The sequence below is a fragment of the Ochotona curzoniae genome, unplaced genomic scaffold, assembly GCF_017591425.1.
Source record: "Ochotona curzoniae isolate NIBS_2020 unplaced genomic scaffold, NIBS_Ocur_1.0 contig_2321, whole genome shotgun sequence".
Lineage (NCBI taxonomy): Eukaryota > Metazoa > Chordata > Mammalia > Lagomorpha > Ochotonidae > Ochotona > Ochotona curzoniae.
The window spans coordinates 5,811,739-5,832,135 of NW_024465421.1; the positions used below are offsets into that span (position 1 = coordinate 5,811,739).

Here is a 20,397-nt window from a genome sequence, read left to right on the forward strand (position 1 = left end):
TCGGACAGCGGTGCCCGGATGTCGGTGTCGCCCGTTAGTGACAGATGGCGCAGTTGTGTGTGTGAGGCGCTGCCCCCGGGAGTTCTCGGCCTTTCGGTTCCCAGTCGTCGGCCCGACTTTGCGCTCGGCCCTCTCCCTCCCCGTTCCCCCCCGACGCCCGCCTGTCACCGGCGGCTTACATAACGTGACCTTTCACCTCTTCAGACTGCCCTCCAAGTGCGCCGCAACCCAACTCGACGCGGCCGAGGGGGCGGGCCCCCGGCGGAGAGCGGCAGCCGCGCCGGACCAATAGCAGGCGAGCGCCGCGCAGCTCTCCGCCTATTGGAGCATTCGGCAGCGGCGCCACAGGGGAGCAAGTTAGTGTGCGCGCCGGCTCGGCGGGAGGGGAGGAGGGGAATCTCCCGCCATTTTTCAATAATTTCCTTCCCGGTGCCGCTCAGAGGAAGGGAGTCGTGACTGCCGTCCGCCGCGGTGGTGGGGGAGGTGGAGCCGAAGGGTGCCTGGGAGACGCCGCCGCCGCCGCCGCGGTGTGCGTGAGGGGGAGTGCGGGGAGCTCGTGCGGCCCTTGGCGTGGCGCTCCATGGCTGTCGCGCGGACGCGCCGAGCCCTGAGGGAGCCTTGAGTTCGCGCCGCCCTCTCACCCCTCCCTTCCCCCCTTTCGCCGCCTCCCGGGGACCCAAGCGCTCGTTCCGGGCCGTGCTGGGCCGCTGCGGGCCGGCCGAGAGCCGCGCCATCCCCGTCGCCCGCCTTCCCCGCCGCCGCCGCCGCGATGGCGCCGCTCCTGGGCCGCAAGCCCTTTCCGCTGGTGAAGCCGCTGCCTGGAGAGGAGCCGCTCTTCACCATCCCGCATACTCAGGAGGCCTTCCGCACGCGAGAGTATCCTTCCACAGCCGCACGCCGGCCCAGATCGCTCGTGGGCTGGGGGGTCGGGCGGGGGGCCCGCGCCTGGGGAGGGTGGATGGCTTGGGGTGGGGGTGGAGGGACAGCTGTCAGCGCGTCCGGCCGCCCGCCGAAACGGGGGGCCCGCGCGCCCTCCTCCATCCTTTCCGCCACCCCCACCCCCAAAGCCGCGCACTTTATCGGCGGGGCCTTCGCGGTGGAGGAGCGTGCTTTGCCCCCCATCAGCTCCCCAAGTTGGCCCAGGTTGCCGGGGGAGGAGAGCAGGGATTCTTGGGCTTTTCTCTCTCTCGCTTTTTGATTTAAATTAAACCGGCAAGTTAAGTTTTGGAAATTGGTCTCCCCCCCCCATCCCCCGGCCTCCCGCGCGCGGCCTCGTGATCGCGCCTGCGAACCTCAAGTCCGGGTTTGGCGTTGTCTTGCGGGGCGCGCCTGGGATGGCTTTCTTGCTCCTGAGTGGACTTTAGGCCCCGGGGATGGATGAACTGACAGAGCTGGGAGACTTAGAAAGCCAGAGCTAGCCGAGAAAAGGAGGGAAGAAAAAAAAAAACCAAAAAACCGCCATGCGAGGACCGGGGGGACTTCCTTCCTGGCGCTTACACAGGTTGGAAATTTGAGGGGGGGAGATAAATATACATGTGTATATATTTTTCCAATAGTGAGACGCAGGTACAAGTTGCGGGTTCAGTTTTGGGGAACCTTGAGGCCGATGGCTTTTCTTAGGAAGCATCCTTTCCACTCGTTCTTTGAGATTTGGGGGGCAGGTGCAATCTGTTCGGTTACTTTATTTTAATGGATTGCCAGATGATATTTCATTGATTTTTTTTTTTTTTTTTTTTTTTTGGTGATGCTTGTGTGTGAACGTGCATTTCTGAATCAGGCCTACAGCAAGCCTGGAGAGCCGAGGCTGGGTGTCAGGGGCAGCACAGTGAAAGGACTTGGTTTTTCGCTGTGCTGTGGGCTTGCTGGCCTTACTGTGGCCCATGAGCGATTTGCTTTCCTCTCCTGGGTGGCCAGAATGCACTTGTAGTTGATTTCAACCTTGTGGTCTAAAAGATGGATATTTAGATGTTGCTTTTTCTTGTTGGGTCCGGGGTTTTGGAAGGTTCTAGAGAAGCCTTTAGCGTCACTAAATACAGCCTCCTTCTAAAAGAATCTTTGCTTTTTTTTAAAATCCCAGAACAGAGCAAAAACACACGCGTCCTTTTCAGGTGACGCTGATTCAGTTAGCTATTGTTTTGAGTGGCTGATGGGCCACACATCAGCATGATTAGATGTGAATATGTTTCGGGTCTGGTTGTAGTGGGTGTGAGAAGGGAGACGGGGAGAGGGGACGGGCCCCGAGTCTGGAGTAGACACTAAGCAGGCCGGGAATGGCCCTGGGTCACAGACGCGTCACTGGCATCCCAGGCTGTTCTCTGTCGTTTAATGAAAAGATCACAGTTGGCACCTGAAGCCAGAGGCATTTGAAGTAATACATGTGCAGTAAGTAGTCTTCATTTTTCTTTTCCCATGCCAGCAGTTAAAACCTGTGCAGTCAGGTCATTCTTAAACAGTGTTAGGTACTGGTTTAGAAACTCGGGGGAGATGGGGGAACGGGGCGATTGCACCCTTGGGAATGTGTAAGGGGAAGCACTGGGAGGGTGGTTTCTAAACAATTGCGCTGTCTGGTTGGCATATTTCTTTTATTAGGCTATTAGTGGTTTCATAGAGGAAAACAGGCTGGTAATAGCTGCATGTAAAGTATTACTCTCGGTTCTCATTTATATTTGTAATTATGTCTTAAACAGAATTTGATACTTGAATTTTCTCTGCATACCCACCTTTTGGTTGCACGTGTGCTCTGTGGCAAAGTTGTCTGCTATTTTATTGAATTACATCTGTGAGCTGTTAACCATTCTTGAAGGTGTACTGTACATTTTCATTAAACTTTGGTGCAGTTGGTGAATAACACATTTGATGCCGGGGTTAGAGGGATGGTGATGTGGATTATTCTGGAGCTTTGATTTGTAGCATATTACTCTTGCTAGGCTAGTACCTAGCAAGACACTGGATCTACCTTGCAAAGCATTAACTTGATTAGTCTTTTTTTTAAGCTTGAGTTCTTTATTTGAAGGGGAGAGTGACATAGAAGGGCGAGAGGAAGGGATACCAATATCGCTATCCTCCATTCGCTGCTTCGCTCCCCAAATAGCTGCGACAGCTGGGCACTCCATATGGGTCTTCCACAGAGGTGGCAGGGGCCTAGGTACTTTGGCTGTCCTCCGTTGCTTTCCCAGGCACATATACAGGGAGCTGCATCTGAAGCAGTGCCTGGGACTCGAACCGGTGCTTCCTTAGGGGCTGCTAGCATCACAGGCAGCAGCTCAGCTTGATGTGCTACAGTGCTGGCCGGAGCCTGCCACAGTGAGGTGTACTGTCTGCGTGGGTTAGAGGCGGTGGCTGAAGTTGTAGGCAGTATGTGCTGAGAGTTCCGGGTGCCTCTGCTGTGCTAGTTCCTAAGGCTTAGAAGCTGTAAGTTTTGACCTTGGTAGTGGAATTCCAGGAGGAATGATCGTTGTGGTGATGTGCTCTGTAGCTCTCCTGGCCCCGGACAGGTGTACCTGGATGTGTCCAGCCAGCCACAGATTAAGTTGTGGCTGCCAGGCAGGATTTTATTGGCTGAGATTTACTGTTGACTTGAATAATTTAGTGTCAGTTCAACACATGACACCAGGTTAGATTTACCTTTAACCTAACAACAGGTTCTGGTCCAAAGAGAGAAAATAGGGTGTAAGGCAGCTGCAGGGTTGGCTCAGTTGTCTTCTCTCTTGTCCCTTTTGTAGCTGTCCTGCTCCGGGCCACCGTACCTTTCAGGTTACCAAGGAGTGTACTTAACGTACAGATCCTGTGGGGCTGAAGAGAACCAGTCAGCAGCCTGGTAGGGTAAGAAGGTCGCTCTTGAACTCCGAAAGAAGCGGGTGCATAATGAGGTGGTCCAGGGCTTGACAATATCTTATCACGAATAGGTTACACAACCTTTAGAGAATTGATTTGACATTTTGCCTGCAATTATATGTGCAGCAGTTGCTGGAATGAGAAAACCTCCCTGGCATTTGCTCAGGGTAGTCATTGAGAATGACGGACTTATTTTGGGTAACCTTAAATCTGAAATAGGATTTAGAAGTGGCTGATTTCAATACTTTTTGGACGGGCTGTTTTCCCTCTTTGATTTTTCTCACTTTCTCATAGCATGAGCAGGATCAGCTAAGCTAAGTCAAGACATCCTATTGTGAAGGGTTATTTTAGGAGTTTGTCTTAGGCTCTTGGAATTATCTAATTTGACTAGTAAGCGTAATAATTTGAGTTAGTATTGTCAGGGAATATTCTGAAGTGTTTACACTGCTATCCAATCAAAATGTAAACCATGCAGGATTTATAATTTTCTTGGCCCAGTGCGGTAGCATAATGGTTAAAGTCCTTGCCTTGCATGCTCTGGGATTCCATATGGGTGCTGATTTAATCCCAGTGGCCCCACTTCCCATCCAGCTTCCTGCTTGTGGCCTGGGAAAGCAGTTGAGGACGGCCCATGAGACTCTACACCGTGTGGGGGACCTGGGAGAGGCTCCAGGCTCCTGGCTTGGCATTAGCGTGGTTCCGACCTTTGCAACCCCTGGAGGAGTGAATCAGTGGACAGATCTTTCTCTCTGCCTCTCCTCTCTGTATATCTGCCTTTCCAATAAAAATAAATCTTTAAAAAAATTGTTTTAAATTTTCTAACAGCTACATTGATTGAGAAAAGGCAAGTCGTAGGCACACATTTATTGAGTGGTTAAGATGCTGCTGGATGTACCCGAATGTCTTAGCAAAGTGCCTGGATCTAAGTCCTGCCTCTGCCCCGAGTCCAGCTTCCTGCTGGAGGGGGGCACTCTGGAGGCCCACGGAGGTGGCCGTCTGCAAGGAGGACCTGGGTCAGTCCTCCCGGCTTCAGCCTGTTCGGCCTGTTGCAGCCCTGACAGCTGGTAGGCACCTGAGGTGGGCATGGAAGATCCCGCTCTCATGCTTGCTCTCTCTGTGTTTTTTTCTCATAAAATGTATTAAAAAGAAATTTTAAAAATTACTAGGTGAGGAAGAAACAGTGTATTTTTTTTTTCTTTTTAAAAGATTTATTTATTTTCATTGGAAAGGCGGGTATACAGAGAGAAGGAGAGAGAGGAAGATCTTCTGTCCGATGGTTCACTCCCCAAGCGGCCGCAATGGCTGGAGCTGAGCCATTCTGTAGCCAGGAGCCAGGAGCTCTTCCAGGTCTCCCACATGGGTGCAGGGTCCCAAGGCTTTTAAAGCTTCTTCCTGGAAGCAGCAAATGTCACATTTTGACCCTTGGTCAGAGCAAGCCACAAGGCACGTAGGCAGAGGTGGGAACTCGGTGGAGGAAGCAGGTGGTTGGGAATAGACTCCTCTCCAGGGCCTGTAAGATAGGGGAGGTTGTGAGATGGAGAACAGAGGACTATATTCTCGGCCAACAAGGTGTAATGAGTGTGGCTTGGAAGGCTCAGAGTTGGCAAGAACGTCACAGAGCTGCAGCGAAGACGTGGGAATGGGGATGGCTTTGCCTGGTGGTGAGCGACACCAAGGAAGGAGCCATCAGGCAGGTCCCCATGGCTTAGGCCCACTGGGCTGGTGTGAGGGCTTTTAGCATGCAGATCTACCAGTGAAGTTCATGGCAGTAAGTGAAATGACTCAGCAGAATGGACTTCCAGAGGAGAGGGGCGACCCACCTTGGGGAGGAGGAGGGACTGTTTGAACAGTCATAATCAAGCAATACAGATCGGTACTTTTTTTTTTTTTTTTTAAAGATTTATTTTTATTATTTTTTCATTGGAAAGGCGGATATACAGAGAGGAGAGACAGAGAGGAAGATCTTCCGTCCGATGATTCACTCCCCAAGTGAGCGCAACGGGCCGATACTATGCCGATCCGAAGCCAGGAGCCTCTTCCGGGTCTCCCACGCGGGTGCAGGGTCCCAAAGCTTTGGGCCGTCCTCGACTGCTTTCCCAGGCCACAGGCAGGGAGCTGGAAGGGAAGCGGGGCTGCCGGGATTAGAACCGGCGCCCATATGGGATCCCGGGCGTGCTAGGCGAGGACTTAGCCACTTGCGCCACCGCGCCGGGCCCGATCGGTACTTTTTATAAGGCATATTTAAGATTGATTAATTTGAAAGGCAGGGTGACGGAGAGAGGGAGATGCAGCTGTTCGTTTGCTGGTGTACTCCCCAAGTGCCTGCAGTAGCTGGCCCCGGGCCAGGCTAACGTTGGGACCCTGGGTGACCAAGAGCCAAACACTTGGCTCCTCAGTCAACTGCGTCCCAGGGTGCAGTGGCAGGAGTCACCAGCGCTGCCCTCGGGGCTCCAATCGGGTGACAGTGCCTCCCCTTTAAATGTAGTTGTTGTTTAATAGTTTTTAAATTTTTTTCTTTTTAAAATAATTTTGCATGTCACAGGAAATTAAATTCAAGCAAATGTCTTGGTTGGTGACATTTTGGAAGACAGAGTTGAGAGAGAGAGAGAGAGAACTTGGTTCGCTTCCTAAATGGCTGCAACAGCTGGGACTGGCCCAGTCTGAAGCCAGGGCCAAGAACTTCATCTGGGTCTCCACGGGGTGTGGGGGTCCAAGCACTTGGACCATCTTCTGCTGCTGTCTCAGGCCGCTAGCAGGGAACTGGATGGGAAGTGGAGCAGCTGGGACACAAACTCGCTTCTATAGGGTGCTGACATCACATGCAGTTACTTAACGTTCTACTTAACTGTCACAGTTACAGAGGGAGGGAGAACTTTCATGGTTTGTTTCACTCCCCAAATACTTGCAGCAGCCCAGGACGCAGTCCATGAAGGTGATAGAAAGCCAAATAGGTGAGGCAGCAGCACTGTCCCCCAGAGGGTGCCCTGGCAGGGTACTGGAATCAAGGACGAAGCCCTCTCGAACAGAGAGAGTTAACCACTAAGCTGCCCGCCCATCCCTTCAGTGTCTTAAATATAGCTGAATGATGTTCCCCAGCATTTTGCAAATTGCAGGTCGAGCCACTTACTGATTCTTCCTCTGTTGCTGCTTTACCCTTTTCCTCCTTCTCTGGGGCAGAGGGAGAAAGCAGGTCTCTTGGAGACTGACAGTACCCCTCTGAAAGTCGCACCATACTTCCTTGTCTGAGGGTATAGGGTATGTGAGTTTCAATGACTGGGTTTACAGAACTTTCCATGGAAGTGTAGCTTGTGGATCCTACTGATGGTGATACCTGTTTAGTCACTTGCGTGTTGAGTCATCTCTGGTGAGGGGAAAACAGGGTGGAGGCACTGTGGGGTGCTTGAGCTGCGGCCTGAAGCGTTGTGATTACCATTGGGGTTGCTCCTGTTGTTGCCTTTTTACTGATCATACCTCTGAAAGAGCAATAATCTCCATATTAAAAAATGAATACTTTAAAAAGTTTGTTTCTAGGCTGAGTTACATTACATGGAGGAGACACAGAGAGTCCCAGATGACAATAATGACTGCAGCTAAGCTGTCCAAAGCCAGGAGCTTCTTCCAGATCTCCTTTGTGGGCTGCAGGAGCCCAAGGACCTGGGCCATCCTCTGCTGCTTTCTCAGGCTATATGCAGGGAGCTGGATAGGCAGTGGAGCCACTAGGGCTAGAATCGGTGCCCGTATAGGATGCTGGCACCACAGGTGAGTGTTAGCCTGATAAACCCAGAGCCAGCCCCAACTGAATAGTCGTTGGGAGATAATATTACAGAGGGAGCTGTTTGTTGATTTTTTTGTTTGTTTTTAGGGTTCGTTCATTTGAAAGAGTTTCAGAGAAGGGGAGAGATTTTCAATCCACTGGCTGAATCCCCAGATGGCACAATGACCAGGCCCAATCTTAGGAGTCAGGAGCTTCACCTGTGTCTCTGACAGAGGTCACTGGGGGGCCAAGCACTGGGGCCATTTCCCACTACTTCTCCCAGGCCACTATCAGGGAGTTGGATTGGACATGGAGCAGCTGGGACACAGATAGGTGCCCATATGGGATGCTGGCGCTGCAGGCAGCAGCTTTGCTCACTGCAGCCGCAATGGTGGCTCCAGGGCCTGTTTTAAGTGCGAGTACTTCCTCTATAAAACCTGTCCCTTGGAAAGTGGAGGGATTGGCAGCTGATTCTCTAGCTATAGTGTCAGTTTATCTTGTTGCACAGCATCTGTTGCTATATGCGCGAAAATAAATTGTCATTTGAATTTGAATGTGCCTGGCTGGTAGTGAATTCCAGTTGGGATAGAGTAGACAGTTGCCAAATAACTAGCTTACATGAAGCTCTTTCCCCATGCCTCATGAAAAATGAGCAGCTAGCAGTGATCTGTGAATGGTGATCCTTCTGGAGACAATAGCAAACTAGGCGACACAAGGGCTGGTTGGCTCTGGCTTTCCATTGTTCTCCCTGCCCGCCAAAGATGACCCGGGGAGTTGGGCCCTGTCACCAGGTGGGAAACTAGGATGGAGTTCTGGGCTTCTGACTTTGGTCTGGCTGGGGTCCTCACTGTGCGGGCATTTAGGGGCGAACCAGTAGATGGAAGATTTTCCAATATTTATTTTTATTGGAAAGGCAGAGTTACAGAGGGAAGGAGAGAGATCTTCCATCCACTGGCTCACTCTCCAGGTGACCACAGTGGCTGGAGTTGGGTTGAATCTGAAGCCAGGAGCCTTCTCAGTCTCTCAAGTGCACGTAGGGGCCCAAGTAGTAGAGCCATCCTCTGCTGCTTTTCCCAGGCCATAAGCAGGGAGCTGGATCAGAAGTGGAGCAACTCAGCTTGAACTGCTGCCCATATGGGAATGCCAGCACTGCATGTAGAGACTTAGTGTGCTGTACCACCACACTGCCCTCCCCCCCAATTTTAAACAATCAAACAAAAGCCCAACTGTAAATGCATCAAAAATATCTTTTAATCCTAAAAAGCAACATGTGTTTCCAGACAGGCTGGGAGACTGTAGGTGATCGTTGGTATATGTGTAACGTCATTCAGACTGTCCGTGGGCCTGTGGACATTCATCTCACTGTGTCCTGTGATGATTCAGTTGACCAACTATTTGGGTTGTGTGGCAGTTCCACTGACCTGAAATTTTTATTTCTTATGACTTGTGCTTTGTTTTGCCTTTATTTTTTCCCTACAATGTTTTTGTTCTTTTGTGAAGCAAAACTTTGTGGCGAACTGAGGAAATCACATTTGTACTAAAATAGATACTAGTGTTTTAGCTGTAAAATGTGACAGAATTCTTTTTATTGTTCTTTAATTGGCTTACTTTGCTCTTGCTGTTTGAAAGTCAACTCCATTTTTCTTTTCCTCCTTCATGTTACGAAAGGGCACTGGGCGTTTTTCCCTGATGCTTCGGTTTTTTATGGCTCTGGGTTGGTTGTCGCAGTTGAACGTTGTTTTCCTAAGCCACTGCCCACAGAGAATATGAAGCCCGCCTGGAAAGGTACAGTGAGCGCATCTGGACGTGCAAGAGCACCGGCAGCAGCCAGCTGACGCACAAGGAGGCCTGGGAGGAGGAGCAGGAAGTGGCCGAGCTGTAAGGAACGGCTGCCCATGGGGTTTTACGGGATGCACAGTGCTTTCAGGGTGCTTTGGCCTACAGCAAAGTGTTTGTACTGAGTGTTTAGTTGTGTGTGTGCTTTTTTTTTTTTTTTTTGTTTAGATTTACTTATTTATTTGAAAGGCAGAGTTAGAGAGGGAGAGAGAGACAGGTTGATTTTCCATCCCTTCACTCCCCAAATGGCTGCACCTGTCAGGGCTGAGCCCTACTGAGCCCAAAAGCCTAGAGTTGATTCTCGAATGCAGGTGCAGGGATCCAGGACTTGGGCCATCCTTTGCTGCTTTCCCAGGCCACAAGCAGAGAGCTGGATTGGAGGTGGAGCAGTGAGAAATTTCTCATTTGTTGGTTTACTCCCCATTTGGCTGCAACCACTGGAGCTGAGCCTGTCCGAAGTCAAGAGTTTCTTCCAGGTCTCTCATGTGGGTGCAGAGACCCAAGGACATGAACCTTCCTCTGCTGCTTTCCCAGGCACATTAGCAGGGAGCTGGTTGGAAAGTGGAGCAATCGTAGGATTTGCTTGCTATACCACCATGCCAGCCCTGACTATATAGCTTTTAATCTTTTTTATTTCGTCATTTGTTGCCCTGTAGACATTTGCTAAGGAAAGATTTCTGTTTTGATAGCAGTAGTTCTCTAGAAAGGGAGGTCTGAGAGAGCACCTTTGACCTAGTGATGAAGAGGTTGCTGGGACACCTGCCTCTGCAGAGGACCTGGGGTCAAGTGTGGGCTCTACTGATGGGCCTGCTGCAAGGGCACGCACGAAGGAGACTTGGATTGAGTTCCTGGTTCCCAGCTTCTGCCCAGTCCCACCCCTCTTCTTGTAGGCATTTGGGGAGTGAATTTATTCTCTGCCTCACAAATAAAATAAATTTTTTTTTTTTTTAAAGGTATGTTTGTGCTGACATGAATTAGATCTCTGAATAGCTTTTGCTGTGTTTCCTTGGTAACTGATGATGTGTGTGTTTAGTTTGAAGGAGGAATTCCCTACCTGGTATGAGAAGCTTGTCCTGGAAATGGTTCACCATAACACAGCCTCTTTAGAGAAGCTAGTGGACTCTGCTTGGCTGGAGATCATGACCAAATACGCCGTGGGAGAGGAGTGTGACTTTGAGGTAAGTGCCGGAGGACAGAATGTATCTTTATGTGTGGAAAAGGCTGTTATGTTTGGAGTGTGCTTAAATATTCTAAAACGTACATTTTAGAGCTTCTAATTAATGCGAATGCTAAGTGCCATGAAAACTGCTATACTAGGTACTAGTGGATCCGTACTTTCTCTGAGGTTTTGATAGTTTTATTATCTTGAAAATTTTAAAATTTCCAAATATGTTCAGTCTGTGTCTTCACTCTGTTTGTGAGAGATTTGACAATTTGCTTTTTCTACTTAATTAAAAAAATGTTTTTCCAACCCAAATAGTTAAAAGGCTAGCTATTATAAAAGGGGTCCTCTTGGGGCTGACATTATGGTGTCGCAGGTAAAGCTGCTCCTGTGGGCGCCCGTTCACATCCCTGCTGCTCCATTGCCGATCCAGGGCCCTGCCAACAGCGTGGGGAAAGCAGCGCTTGGGCCTCTGCAGCTCTGTGGGAGACTGGGTGAAGCTCTCCTAGCTGGTGAGGCCATGTATGGAGTGAACCAGCACTCTTAAGTCTGATTTTCAGATAAATGAATGAATGAATACCTACCTAAATATATCTATTTAAGTGATACTTGTATGTTTTGAAACCTGAAAGTCAGATTTAGGCAGCAGGGCTCTGTGTTAGATGTCTCTGGGCTGGCTCCTGGACTTGGTGCAGCATCTGCACAGAAACCTCAGGGGTGGCCGACAGGAGCCAGCCTCTCGCAGCTTGCTGAGGCTCAGCAGCTTGCTGAGGCTCACGTGTATCTGTCAGGTGCTGTTGGCTGTGTGTAGTGGTAGACTGCATAGTGGCCAGCTCTGGTCTGATGTATTTAATGGGAATAAAGTTACTGAGAGAGCTTCTGAAAGCACATCCTTGGGTCATGCCCTGGGAATCCGGGAGCTGTGGGACAGGGCCTGAAACGGCGGCGTTCTAAGAAGTTGCCACTGGTGAGAGTGCCCTTGTGTTGGGGGCTGCACTTGGAGTAGCACTGGCTTAAATAATGTGGTCATTTAGTTCTCTGACGTAATGCATCTTGGAAGTGGGCAGCTCTGTGTTGGAATAGAGCCGAGTGAACAGTCAGGGACCTAGGCTGTCCTGTCCCTCTGGTCCTTTCAGTGTACTGTGTGTCAGGCCTTAGCTTCTCTGCTTCTTGATGGAGGACAGCATCAGACATAAAGCCCACCTTTGGCTTTATGCGTGGCTGGTCAGGCTGTGGCTTACATAGCAACACTGAGCTGCAGAGGTACTGAGAAAGTCAGTGTATTTGCCTTTTCTTCTGAAGAGGCTGGCAGGAGAGATGAGGAAGGGAGGGCAGGCATGACTCAGATAGACTGCTCACCTGTGTGACCTACAGCAGCTGGGAGGTGATGAGACCAGAATCAAGCTTTCAACTCCATGTCTGTCCGGCTCTACTCTTCATTCTTTTTGTTGTTTCACTAATTGACTCTGACTGCCTATTGAGGTAATGTCTGGCATCACCAGTGAGTTTTAACTGTAAACTTCATGCCATTCAGTGTCCTGGCACACTTTTGTGGTATCATTGACTTGAGTGCTGGAAAGGGACTGTTGACAGCAGCCTGATCAGGGTCAAGGAAGACCTTGCAAGGCAGTGTTAGGTGCCTCCTAGCCATCAGTGTTTGGGAGGCTTGGCTGTCCTGAACCTCAAAGCAGCAAGGGGAGGCAGTGAAGAGTGGGCACAGCTGTGGGGCAGTGCTGGGCAAGACCCAACCTGTAAGGGAGGCATTCTGGGAAGTAAGCTGTCCAGATCAGTTCTATGTATGAAGGGTGGAGAGTGGGGATGGAAGGGCTGCAAGGTGGAGGAAGGAATGTTCGAACAAAAGGAAGCAGCCTTTGGGAGGTGGATATCCTTGTAAACAAGAAAAGCTGTCTAAACTCGTGTGCAATCTAGGAAATTGAATGAAAACCATAGTGAAGCAGTCTTGTACCAGTCAGATTAACACATAAGAAAGTGCCACATTTCGATAAAAATGTAGAATTGCTGGTTCAGTGCAATAAATAGCACAATAAACTGCCGAATAGAATGCACGTATCATTTGGCTTAGAATTTTATTTCTGAGAATTTGCCTCTTAAATTTTGCCTCAGGGGAATTGTGTGAGAATATTTGCAGCAATATTGTTCATAGTGATCTAAAAGGAGCATAAGTCAAGTATCCATTGGCAGTTGAGGTTGGATAAAAAATACTTGAGGCATGGGGTACTCTACAACAGGAAAAATAAATTTAGAATAGTAAATTGCAGAACATGGCATAATACTGTTTATAGAAGGATCCTAACAGCAAAACTAAGTAACTGAGAATAGTAGTTTGCCTGGGGGAGAGAGGCTTGCAGGGAAGCCCGTGGAGGTTCCTGGTAGTCAGTATTTTAACTGCATGGTGTGTAGGCAAACCAGGCGAGCACACCAGAGCCAAGTGTGAGGACCTCCATGGTGAGGCTTCTTAGGGGGTTCCCCAGCTAGACCTCTGGGCTCGATCTCTGACCTCAGGATCCGACCCCAAAGCACATGTTTCAGAACTGGACCGCCTTGGTTGCTGACTCCATGCCCGAGTGGAGCGCATACCCAGGAGAACACGAAAGTCAAACAGCCAGCTCATCTAAGCCGGCAGAGGACTTCGAGTACCTCTTCAAATGATGAAAGAAAGGAGGGTTGAATAACACTCCAAACCAGGCTTTCCAGCAAGCACCTGGGCCTGTGAACACTGAGACATGAGCTGCCAGCACGCCTTAGAATTTCTCACCTCTGGTGCGAAAAAGCTAGCAACTTCTCAGAACAATCAAGCTCGTTGGGGTGTTTAAGGTGACAGTTTCCGTCCCAGGCACTAAGTGGTGCATTTTTTTTTTTAATTTTATTTTTTTAATTTTAAGTGGTGCATTCTTCTCCCGTCCTGATCCTCCATCCTAATTGGAGGCCCACATAGGTTTGCAGCCTTTTCACCTTGTAGCACATATTATAATAAGATTAAAAAATTTTAAAAGACTTCAAAAAATTTTGGGGGTAGCACATGCTACCACCTACAAGAGAGCCATTGGCATACTTACTATGCCCCCACAGGACTCTGGGAACTGCTTTGCCTAAGGCTGGTGGAAGGGACAGGAGGAGCTGCACTCTTGCGCTAGTAGTACACACTCAAGAGAAGGAGGCGGGATGGATCTGAAGCAGGGGTCTACAGAGGGCTGATCTAAGTATAGAATGAAGCTGGGGCTTTTACGGGCTAGGCCAACGCACCTCTGGCACATGGAAGTGCCAGAACAGGAGGTTGGTAAGGGTTCTGAGGGGCCCCAGACCGTGGGCAGTGAGTGTAACAAGTGCTGGGACTGGGGCAGCTCTCGTGGGGGCCGCTGTGGGTTTTCTCTACTACGCCACAGCACCCATTGGTACATATAAGAGCCAGGGCAGGGGATGGTCCCAGTAGTGGTTCTTAGGGTTAGGGTTAGGGTTAGGCCACAACACCTGCATTAGAGCTGGGGTTGGGGGGAGATCTGCTAGGGATTGTTAGGGATCTCCCAGCATGCACAAGCCCTCACCAGCATGCATGAAAGCCAGGTCTAGAGGTAGGTTAGGCTGGGCCAGGTTGCAGTACCTGTGGAGGCATATGAGAGCTGGGTTTGGGGGAGGGCCATGTCAAGCTGCAGCACCTGCAGTAGTTGAGAGCTAGGATGGAGGGGAGGACAGGCTTGGTAGAAGCTCCAAGGGGGCTCTAACTAGGCAGCAGCATTTGCTAGTACATGAGACAACTGGGTTTGGGGACAAGGCTGGTGTGGATTCTTAGAGGGGTCTTCCAGATTAGGCTACAGCAGCTGCCCGGCCTGGAGCAGGTCATGCCATTGTACCTGGTAGCGTGCACAAGAGCCAGCTCTGTGGATTGGGCTGGTAGAGGTACTGCATCTGCTGAGACTCACAGGAATTGGGGTTGGGAGCATGCTGCGCCTGCACTTGCTGAAACAGGACTGGGCATTAGTGGGGTCGGGTGCACAAGGCCAAGCTACTACTCACACAGGTACTCATGAAAGCCGTATACGAGGGGGTCTTCCACACTGGGACCAACCCCCAACCTCAGGGAATGTCATGTAGACCAACTTGCTTAGTCCTACGCAAAGGTAAACAACATACTCAAATACCCATTAGAGACAGGGTGGCCAGCTCCTCCAGTCCAGCAGAATGACTAAAAGAGGACAAGGGGTCGGATTAAACACACTGTAGATCAGGTTCTCCAGCAAGTATCTAAGCCAGTAGATGTACTGAGATAGACATGGACAGCCAACAGGTGTTAGAAGTAATTTCTTATCTCTTCAGTGTGAAGCCAAGAACATCTCAGAGCAGTAGAAACCACTCAGTTAACACCCTCAGGACATTCTCCACACATCCTTGGGACAACATCAGGCGCTGTGTTTGTCACCTGGAGCTGATGTAATCTGGCACTTTCCTTCCCGCCCAAAACGCAGCCACAGGAGGGAAAGTGGAGACTTTTCTCTCAGAGACTGCAAGCGTCTCTGATTCCCTCACCTTTGTAAGAAACATGAAAAACGACAATCATAGCAAATACATGCTTTTATAATTAAAAACCAGGGTTTTTTTTTTTTTCTTTTGAATCTTTAAAGTTTTTTATATAGGCTGGATATGTGTTCTTCATCAGATACATGCTTCTGCAGACCAGTCTCTCAGTCTATGACCTGTGTTTCTGAGAGTGATTTCTAAAGAGCAATTTTTAGGTTTTTTGTTTTTAATTTTTGATGCTATTTACATAGTTGACAAAGGATGCAGGCACATGAGGACCACTGATTAGGGTGGGGGTTGAGGCATGGGGGAAGGTGGGTGGGACAAATATTTCCAGTTTTCCTTGTGTCCTATTTGGGGGTCAGTGAGAGAGACAGAAGGGTCTGCTTCCAGCTGCCAGACTATGTCAGTATTTGAGGATGGGGCATGTCTAATTGATGTCATCTTAGAAACCTAAGTGTGGAGAAGAATGTTCTGAGAGTGTTGCCTGAATGGTTTCAATAGTTCCAAGACGCTGTTGTTTTCATTGCTCCAAGGTTGACAAAATCCTGACAGTCTACCCCAGTGCATCCACTCACCGAGACACTGCTGCCAAAGCTCAGCCAGCAGTGTTGTCCAACCTGTTTTTCTCTCCATCGTCTGACATGCCACTCGGCGTCCTCTGCAGACGAATTGGCCATCTTGTCCCCCGAATGTGCCTGGGCATGCCATCCACTGCACAGGTTCAAATTACATGAAACCCAACCCAAAAGAGGACACAGATGACCTCCTCTTCTCAGTAACAAAGAAAAAGTAGCTAGTGAGAATATAGAAAACATGGGCCCAACACAGTTGTCTAGTGGCTAAAGTCCTCACCTTGCGTGCGCGCTGGGATCCCATATGGGCGTTGGTTTGTGCCCTGTGGCCCTGCTTCCAATCCAGCTCCTTGCTTGTGACCCGGGAAAGCAGTGCAGGACAGCCCAAAGTCTTGGGACCCTGCACCCGCTTGTGGGAGACCCAGAAGAGGCTCCTGGCTCCAGATTGACAGCTTTGGCTGTTACAGCCATTTACGGAGTGAATCAAGCAGATGGAAAATCTTCCTCTTTCCCTGTCCTCTTCTTTGTATATCTGACTTTGCAATAAAAATAAATAAATCTTTAAAAAAGGAGTATAGAAAATATGATCTCAGTGCAGTAGTCTAGTTGCCAAAGTCCTTGCCTTGCGTACACTGGGATCCCATATTGGCCCCACTTTGTGTCCTGGCAGCTCCATTTCCCATCCAGTTCCCTGCTGTGGCCTGGGAAAGCAGTGGAGGACAGCCCAAACCTTGGGACTGTTGTGGGGTAGGCAGCCAGTTCAGGTTCATGAGGTTGGAAGCCACACCCCTACTACCACTTAGGTGTTCCCTCACGCTCCCCTATCCTCACCCAGGACCTGAGAGGGGACGATATGGCATTGCTTTGTAACCATTCCCCTTGCAAGCCCCCATAAAGACTCATGATAGGGAGGGGCTCGCTCTCGATCCTGTGCTTCCATTGCTCTGGCACGCTGGCTCTCGGCCACCCCCCCAACCCCCAGTACCTAGTTGCTCTCTGGCTGTCTGCAGACTCCGAGGACAGTATCCCTTGAGCATGGCATCTGTGTGTCTGTATTGCTCACCCTCTGTTCACTGTTTGGGCGGACAGTAAATATAGCAATGCTAAGATGCTTTGTATTTCTAATTTATGTACTTTAAAGAGTTCCAGGGGAGGTGAGGCCTGAATAATGGAATGTGGGCAGAGAAGCCAGGAAAAGGTGACATGTTTGCAGCTTTGTAAGTGTGCTCAGGCTGTCTGCTGTATGTCTGTTAAGATGACTTATGTTGTTGGGGAAGCTGGGACACAGGTCTTCAGCTTAATAGATGGACGACAGGGTAATGACGTTTTGTTCATCTTGGGGTTTTGATTGACTGGATTGCTACATGGACTTGTAATTTGCTGTTTCAAGTGGGCCCTATTATCACAAAGCTTGGTTAATAAAGACAGAGGAGGCTCCTGGCTTCAGATCATCCCTGTTCCAGCCATTACGGCCACTTGAGGAGTGAACCAGCAGATGGAGGACCTTTCTCTCTCTATCTCTTCTATCTGCATACCTGACTTTGCAATATAAACAAATAACTCCAAGGAAAAAAAAAGATGCCCATTGTTTTTTTGGTTTTTTTTCATGGACTCTTAATTGCTTTTCTATTTCAAGGACAGTAGAAATACAGCATAGTCAGATTGATTGATCATAGGAATTTGAGATCAGTTACTTTTCTGAGTCAGTGTTGGTGACTTTATTTTTTTATTATCTCTGATTTTCTCTCACATCCTTTGTAGGTGGGGAAGGAGAAAATGCTCAAGGTGAAGATTGTGAAGATTCATCCTTTGGAGAAAGTGGATGACGAGGCTGCAGAGAAGAAATCTGATGGGGCTTGTGATTCTCCATCAAGTGACAAAGAAAATTCCAGTCAGATTGCTCAGGACCACCCGAAGAAGGAGGCAGTAGTGAAAGAGGATGAAGGAAGGAGAGAGAGTATTAGTATGTATAGCGTTGGCTTTCCTTAGTGAGTCATGGGCTCCTAGTGCGTCGTGCATGGATCTCTTAGCGCTCTGGCAGCTAAATGTGTAATAGACTTGGTTTTTTTCCATTTATGATTCAGAAAAGAACCAAAATATTGACAAAGTGAATCAAGGCTTCAGTTTCCTAAACAATGAAGAACATAGTAAGTTGCTTTATCTAGTTGCTTGGAAATCTGTTCATTCCTACCTACTTGAGATGGCACAGCTTGCTTTCCCTTCACTCTTTCTGTTGATAACACACATGTATGTGGAGGGACGTGGTGAACATCAGGTAGCGAATTTCTGTGACCTCTGCTGCTGGCCTGGCAGCACTTCGGTCCTGTCTTTCCTGACTATAAACCAAGTGTCAAGGTGGGCGCCCCTGGAGATTCTGTCATGATTGCCAGTTGAAGAATTGGGGATATACTCAGTCTCTGAAGCCTTCAAGGTTTTTTTGTTTTGTTTTGTTTTGTTTTTGTTGTTTGTTTTTTTTAATGATTGATTTGGGGCGGGCTGGGATAGAGAGATTCTACAGAGATGAGAAGGGGATGTGGGTCTTCCATGTGTTGGCCCACTTCCTAAATGGCCACTACGGCCTATGCTGAGCCCATCAGGAGCTGAAGCCTTTGATTCTAACAGTTGTGTAATTGAGTGTGGACTGGATTCCTTTGTGGCTATATGAATTGTGTGGTACCTACTGATCACTCTTCCGATCAGTGTTGCAGGGAATCAACTGATTTTACCTTGTTACTGAACTGTTGACAGAATTTGGATATGGATGTTGTATCGTCTTCCTGCCTGCATCCTCTGTTTTGTATCTCTGTAGACACTTTGGGCATGTGCAGGTGGCTTTTGAGTGACTCCGCCTTAGGAGGACATCTCTGGATGGTCATTGTAGCTGACCCCTTGTTGCTAAATTTGAGTTTGTTTTATGGTCTGATTTATGAATCCTGACATCTATATTTTCGCTCTTGTTTTTGTTATTTAGGCTTTATGGGTCTTACTAGTTAATTCTTTGTGGTTGATGAAAGGTTTTTTTTTTTTTTTAAGATTTATTTATTTTTATTGGAAAGTGAGATATACAGAGAGGAGAGTCAGAGAGGAAGAGCTTCCATCCAATGATTCACTCCGCAAGTGGCAGCAGTGGCTAGAGCTGAGCCATTCCGGAGCCAGGAGCCAGGAACTTCTTTCTGGATCTCCCACATGGGTGCAGGGTCCCAAGGCCTTGGGCCATCCTTCACTGCTTTCCCAGGCCACAAACAGGGAGCTGGATGGGACGTGGGGCTGTCAGGGTTAGAACTGGCGCTCATATGGGATCCTGGCACATTCAAGGCAAGACTTCAGCTGCTAGGCCATCACTCTGGGCCCTCCGTGACATATTCTTAATGTTTCCTGGAGAAGAATAAACTGAACCAAGTCTCATTTTCTAAAAAAAAAAAAATAATGTAGAGAGTCCTGCATTGTTTCTCATTCATTCAAATCAAGATTCTTGGGAATACTAATATTTCTCATTGACCATTGTTTTATTGCTTATACTATTGTGGTCTTACTTCAGCATCTTCACTCTGAAATAGTTCCTAATGTAGTTACAGATGATCTCTACATCTTTTTTTTCCTTTTTGTATGCATTTATTTGAAAGAGTAGCAAAGGCCTGGCGCAGTGGCCTAGCGATTCAAATCCTTGTTTTGCACACACTGTGGTTCCATATGGGTGCTAGATTTAATCCTGGCAACCCTGCTTCCCATCCAGCTCCCTGCTTGTGGCCTGAGAAAGCAGTTGAGGACGGCCCAAAGCCTTGGGACCCTGCACCCATGTGGGAGACCTGGATGAGGCCCCTGGCTCCTGGCTTCGGGTTGGCTCAGCTCTGGCTGTTGCGGCCACTTGGGGAGTGAATTACCAGATGGAAGAGCTTTCTGTCTCTCCTCTCTGTATATCTGACTTTGCAAAATAAAATAGTAAATCTTAAAAAAAAAAAGTAGTTTAAACACGAGCCATAAATAAATAAACTAATTAATTTAAAAAAATACTAAAGAAACAAGAGCCCTGCTGTTGCTGACACTTTTTCTGACCAGGTTTCATGTCACTACAGTGGTCACACTTCGTCTCTCAGACTGTAGCTGGAGTTCTGTCACATGTCCACATCTGGCTGGCACCAAGTCCATTTCATAAGCAGTATGCCCCTTGATTCACTGGCATCTCACTTAACCTGTATTGGGAAGTTTGGCCTTGAGTCTTCTGATTTATCTTCAGTCCTCCATGCCATTTTTATTGACCTTCTATTTTCACCTTCCTATTTTATCTTTCAGCTGCTGAGATTGATATTTCTCTTACTACGTTTTTGAAGCTGCACTTTAGTTAGGTCAGCAGTTTTTCTGAGTCCTGGTGTTGGCCAGGCAGTGGGCGGGCTCTTGGAGTGGTAGGAGAGCTCCATGTGTCTGGACCTCAGTGCTCCCTGTCTCTGAGCACGTGGTGCTCTTTCTAGCTCTTTCCTTTCTGCCTCCCAGATGAGCCAGGTGTTCCCTTCCTGTCACGTGTTCTTTGCTCGGTGCTTACTCCCTTGTTTGGGAATTATGGACTTGTTGCTCGCCAGTAGGCTTTACTGCCTTGCGTTAACAGCATTATGGTTCATGTTTATGCCATCTCATCTATTGCCTGGTGTTCAGTCAAATTCTTGTGGATGAATGAAGATAATTTAAAGACCCTTTTTTTTTTCCCCACT

General features: G+C 48.7%; 1 protein-coding gene across 3 annotated transcripts in view; it reads left to right on the plus strand.

Moving 5' to 3' along the window:
• Positions 1–419: 419 nt before the first annotated feature.
• Positions 420–20,397, plus strand: part of LOC121151442 (tyrosine-protein kinase BAZ1B) — a 49,733-nt gene continuing 29,755 nt past the window's right edge. Inside the window, exons 1-5 of one of the 3 annotated variants that reach the window (XM_040972813.1) lie at positions 420–876; positions 9,350–9,466; positions 10,458–10,602; positions 17,456–17,657; positions 17,779–17,841. In XM_040972813.1, the coding sequence (XP_040828747.1) occupies positions 770–876; positions 9,350–9,466; positions 10,458–10,602; positions 17,456–17,657; positions 17,779–17,841 (634 nt within the window). In that variant the 5' untranslated portion in view covers positions 420–769. Of the gene's footprint in view, positions 877–9,207; positions 9,467–10,457; positions 10,603–17,455; positions 17,658–17,778; positions 17,842–20,397 lie in introns of those variants that run through there. The other 2 variants (XM_040972814.1, XM_040972815.1) reach the window with 2 other exon arrangements.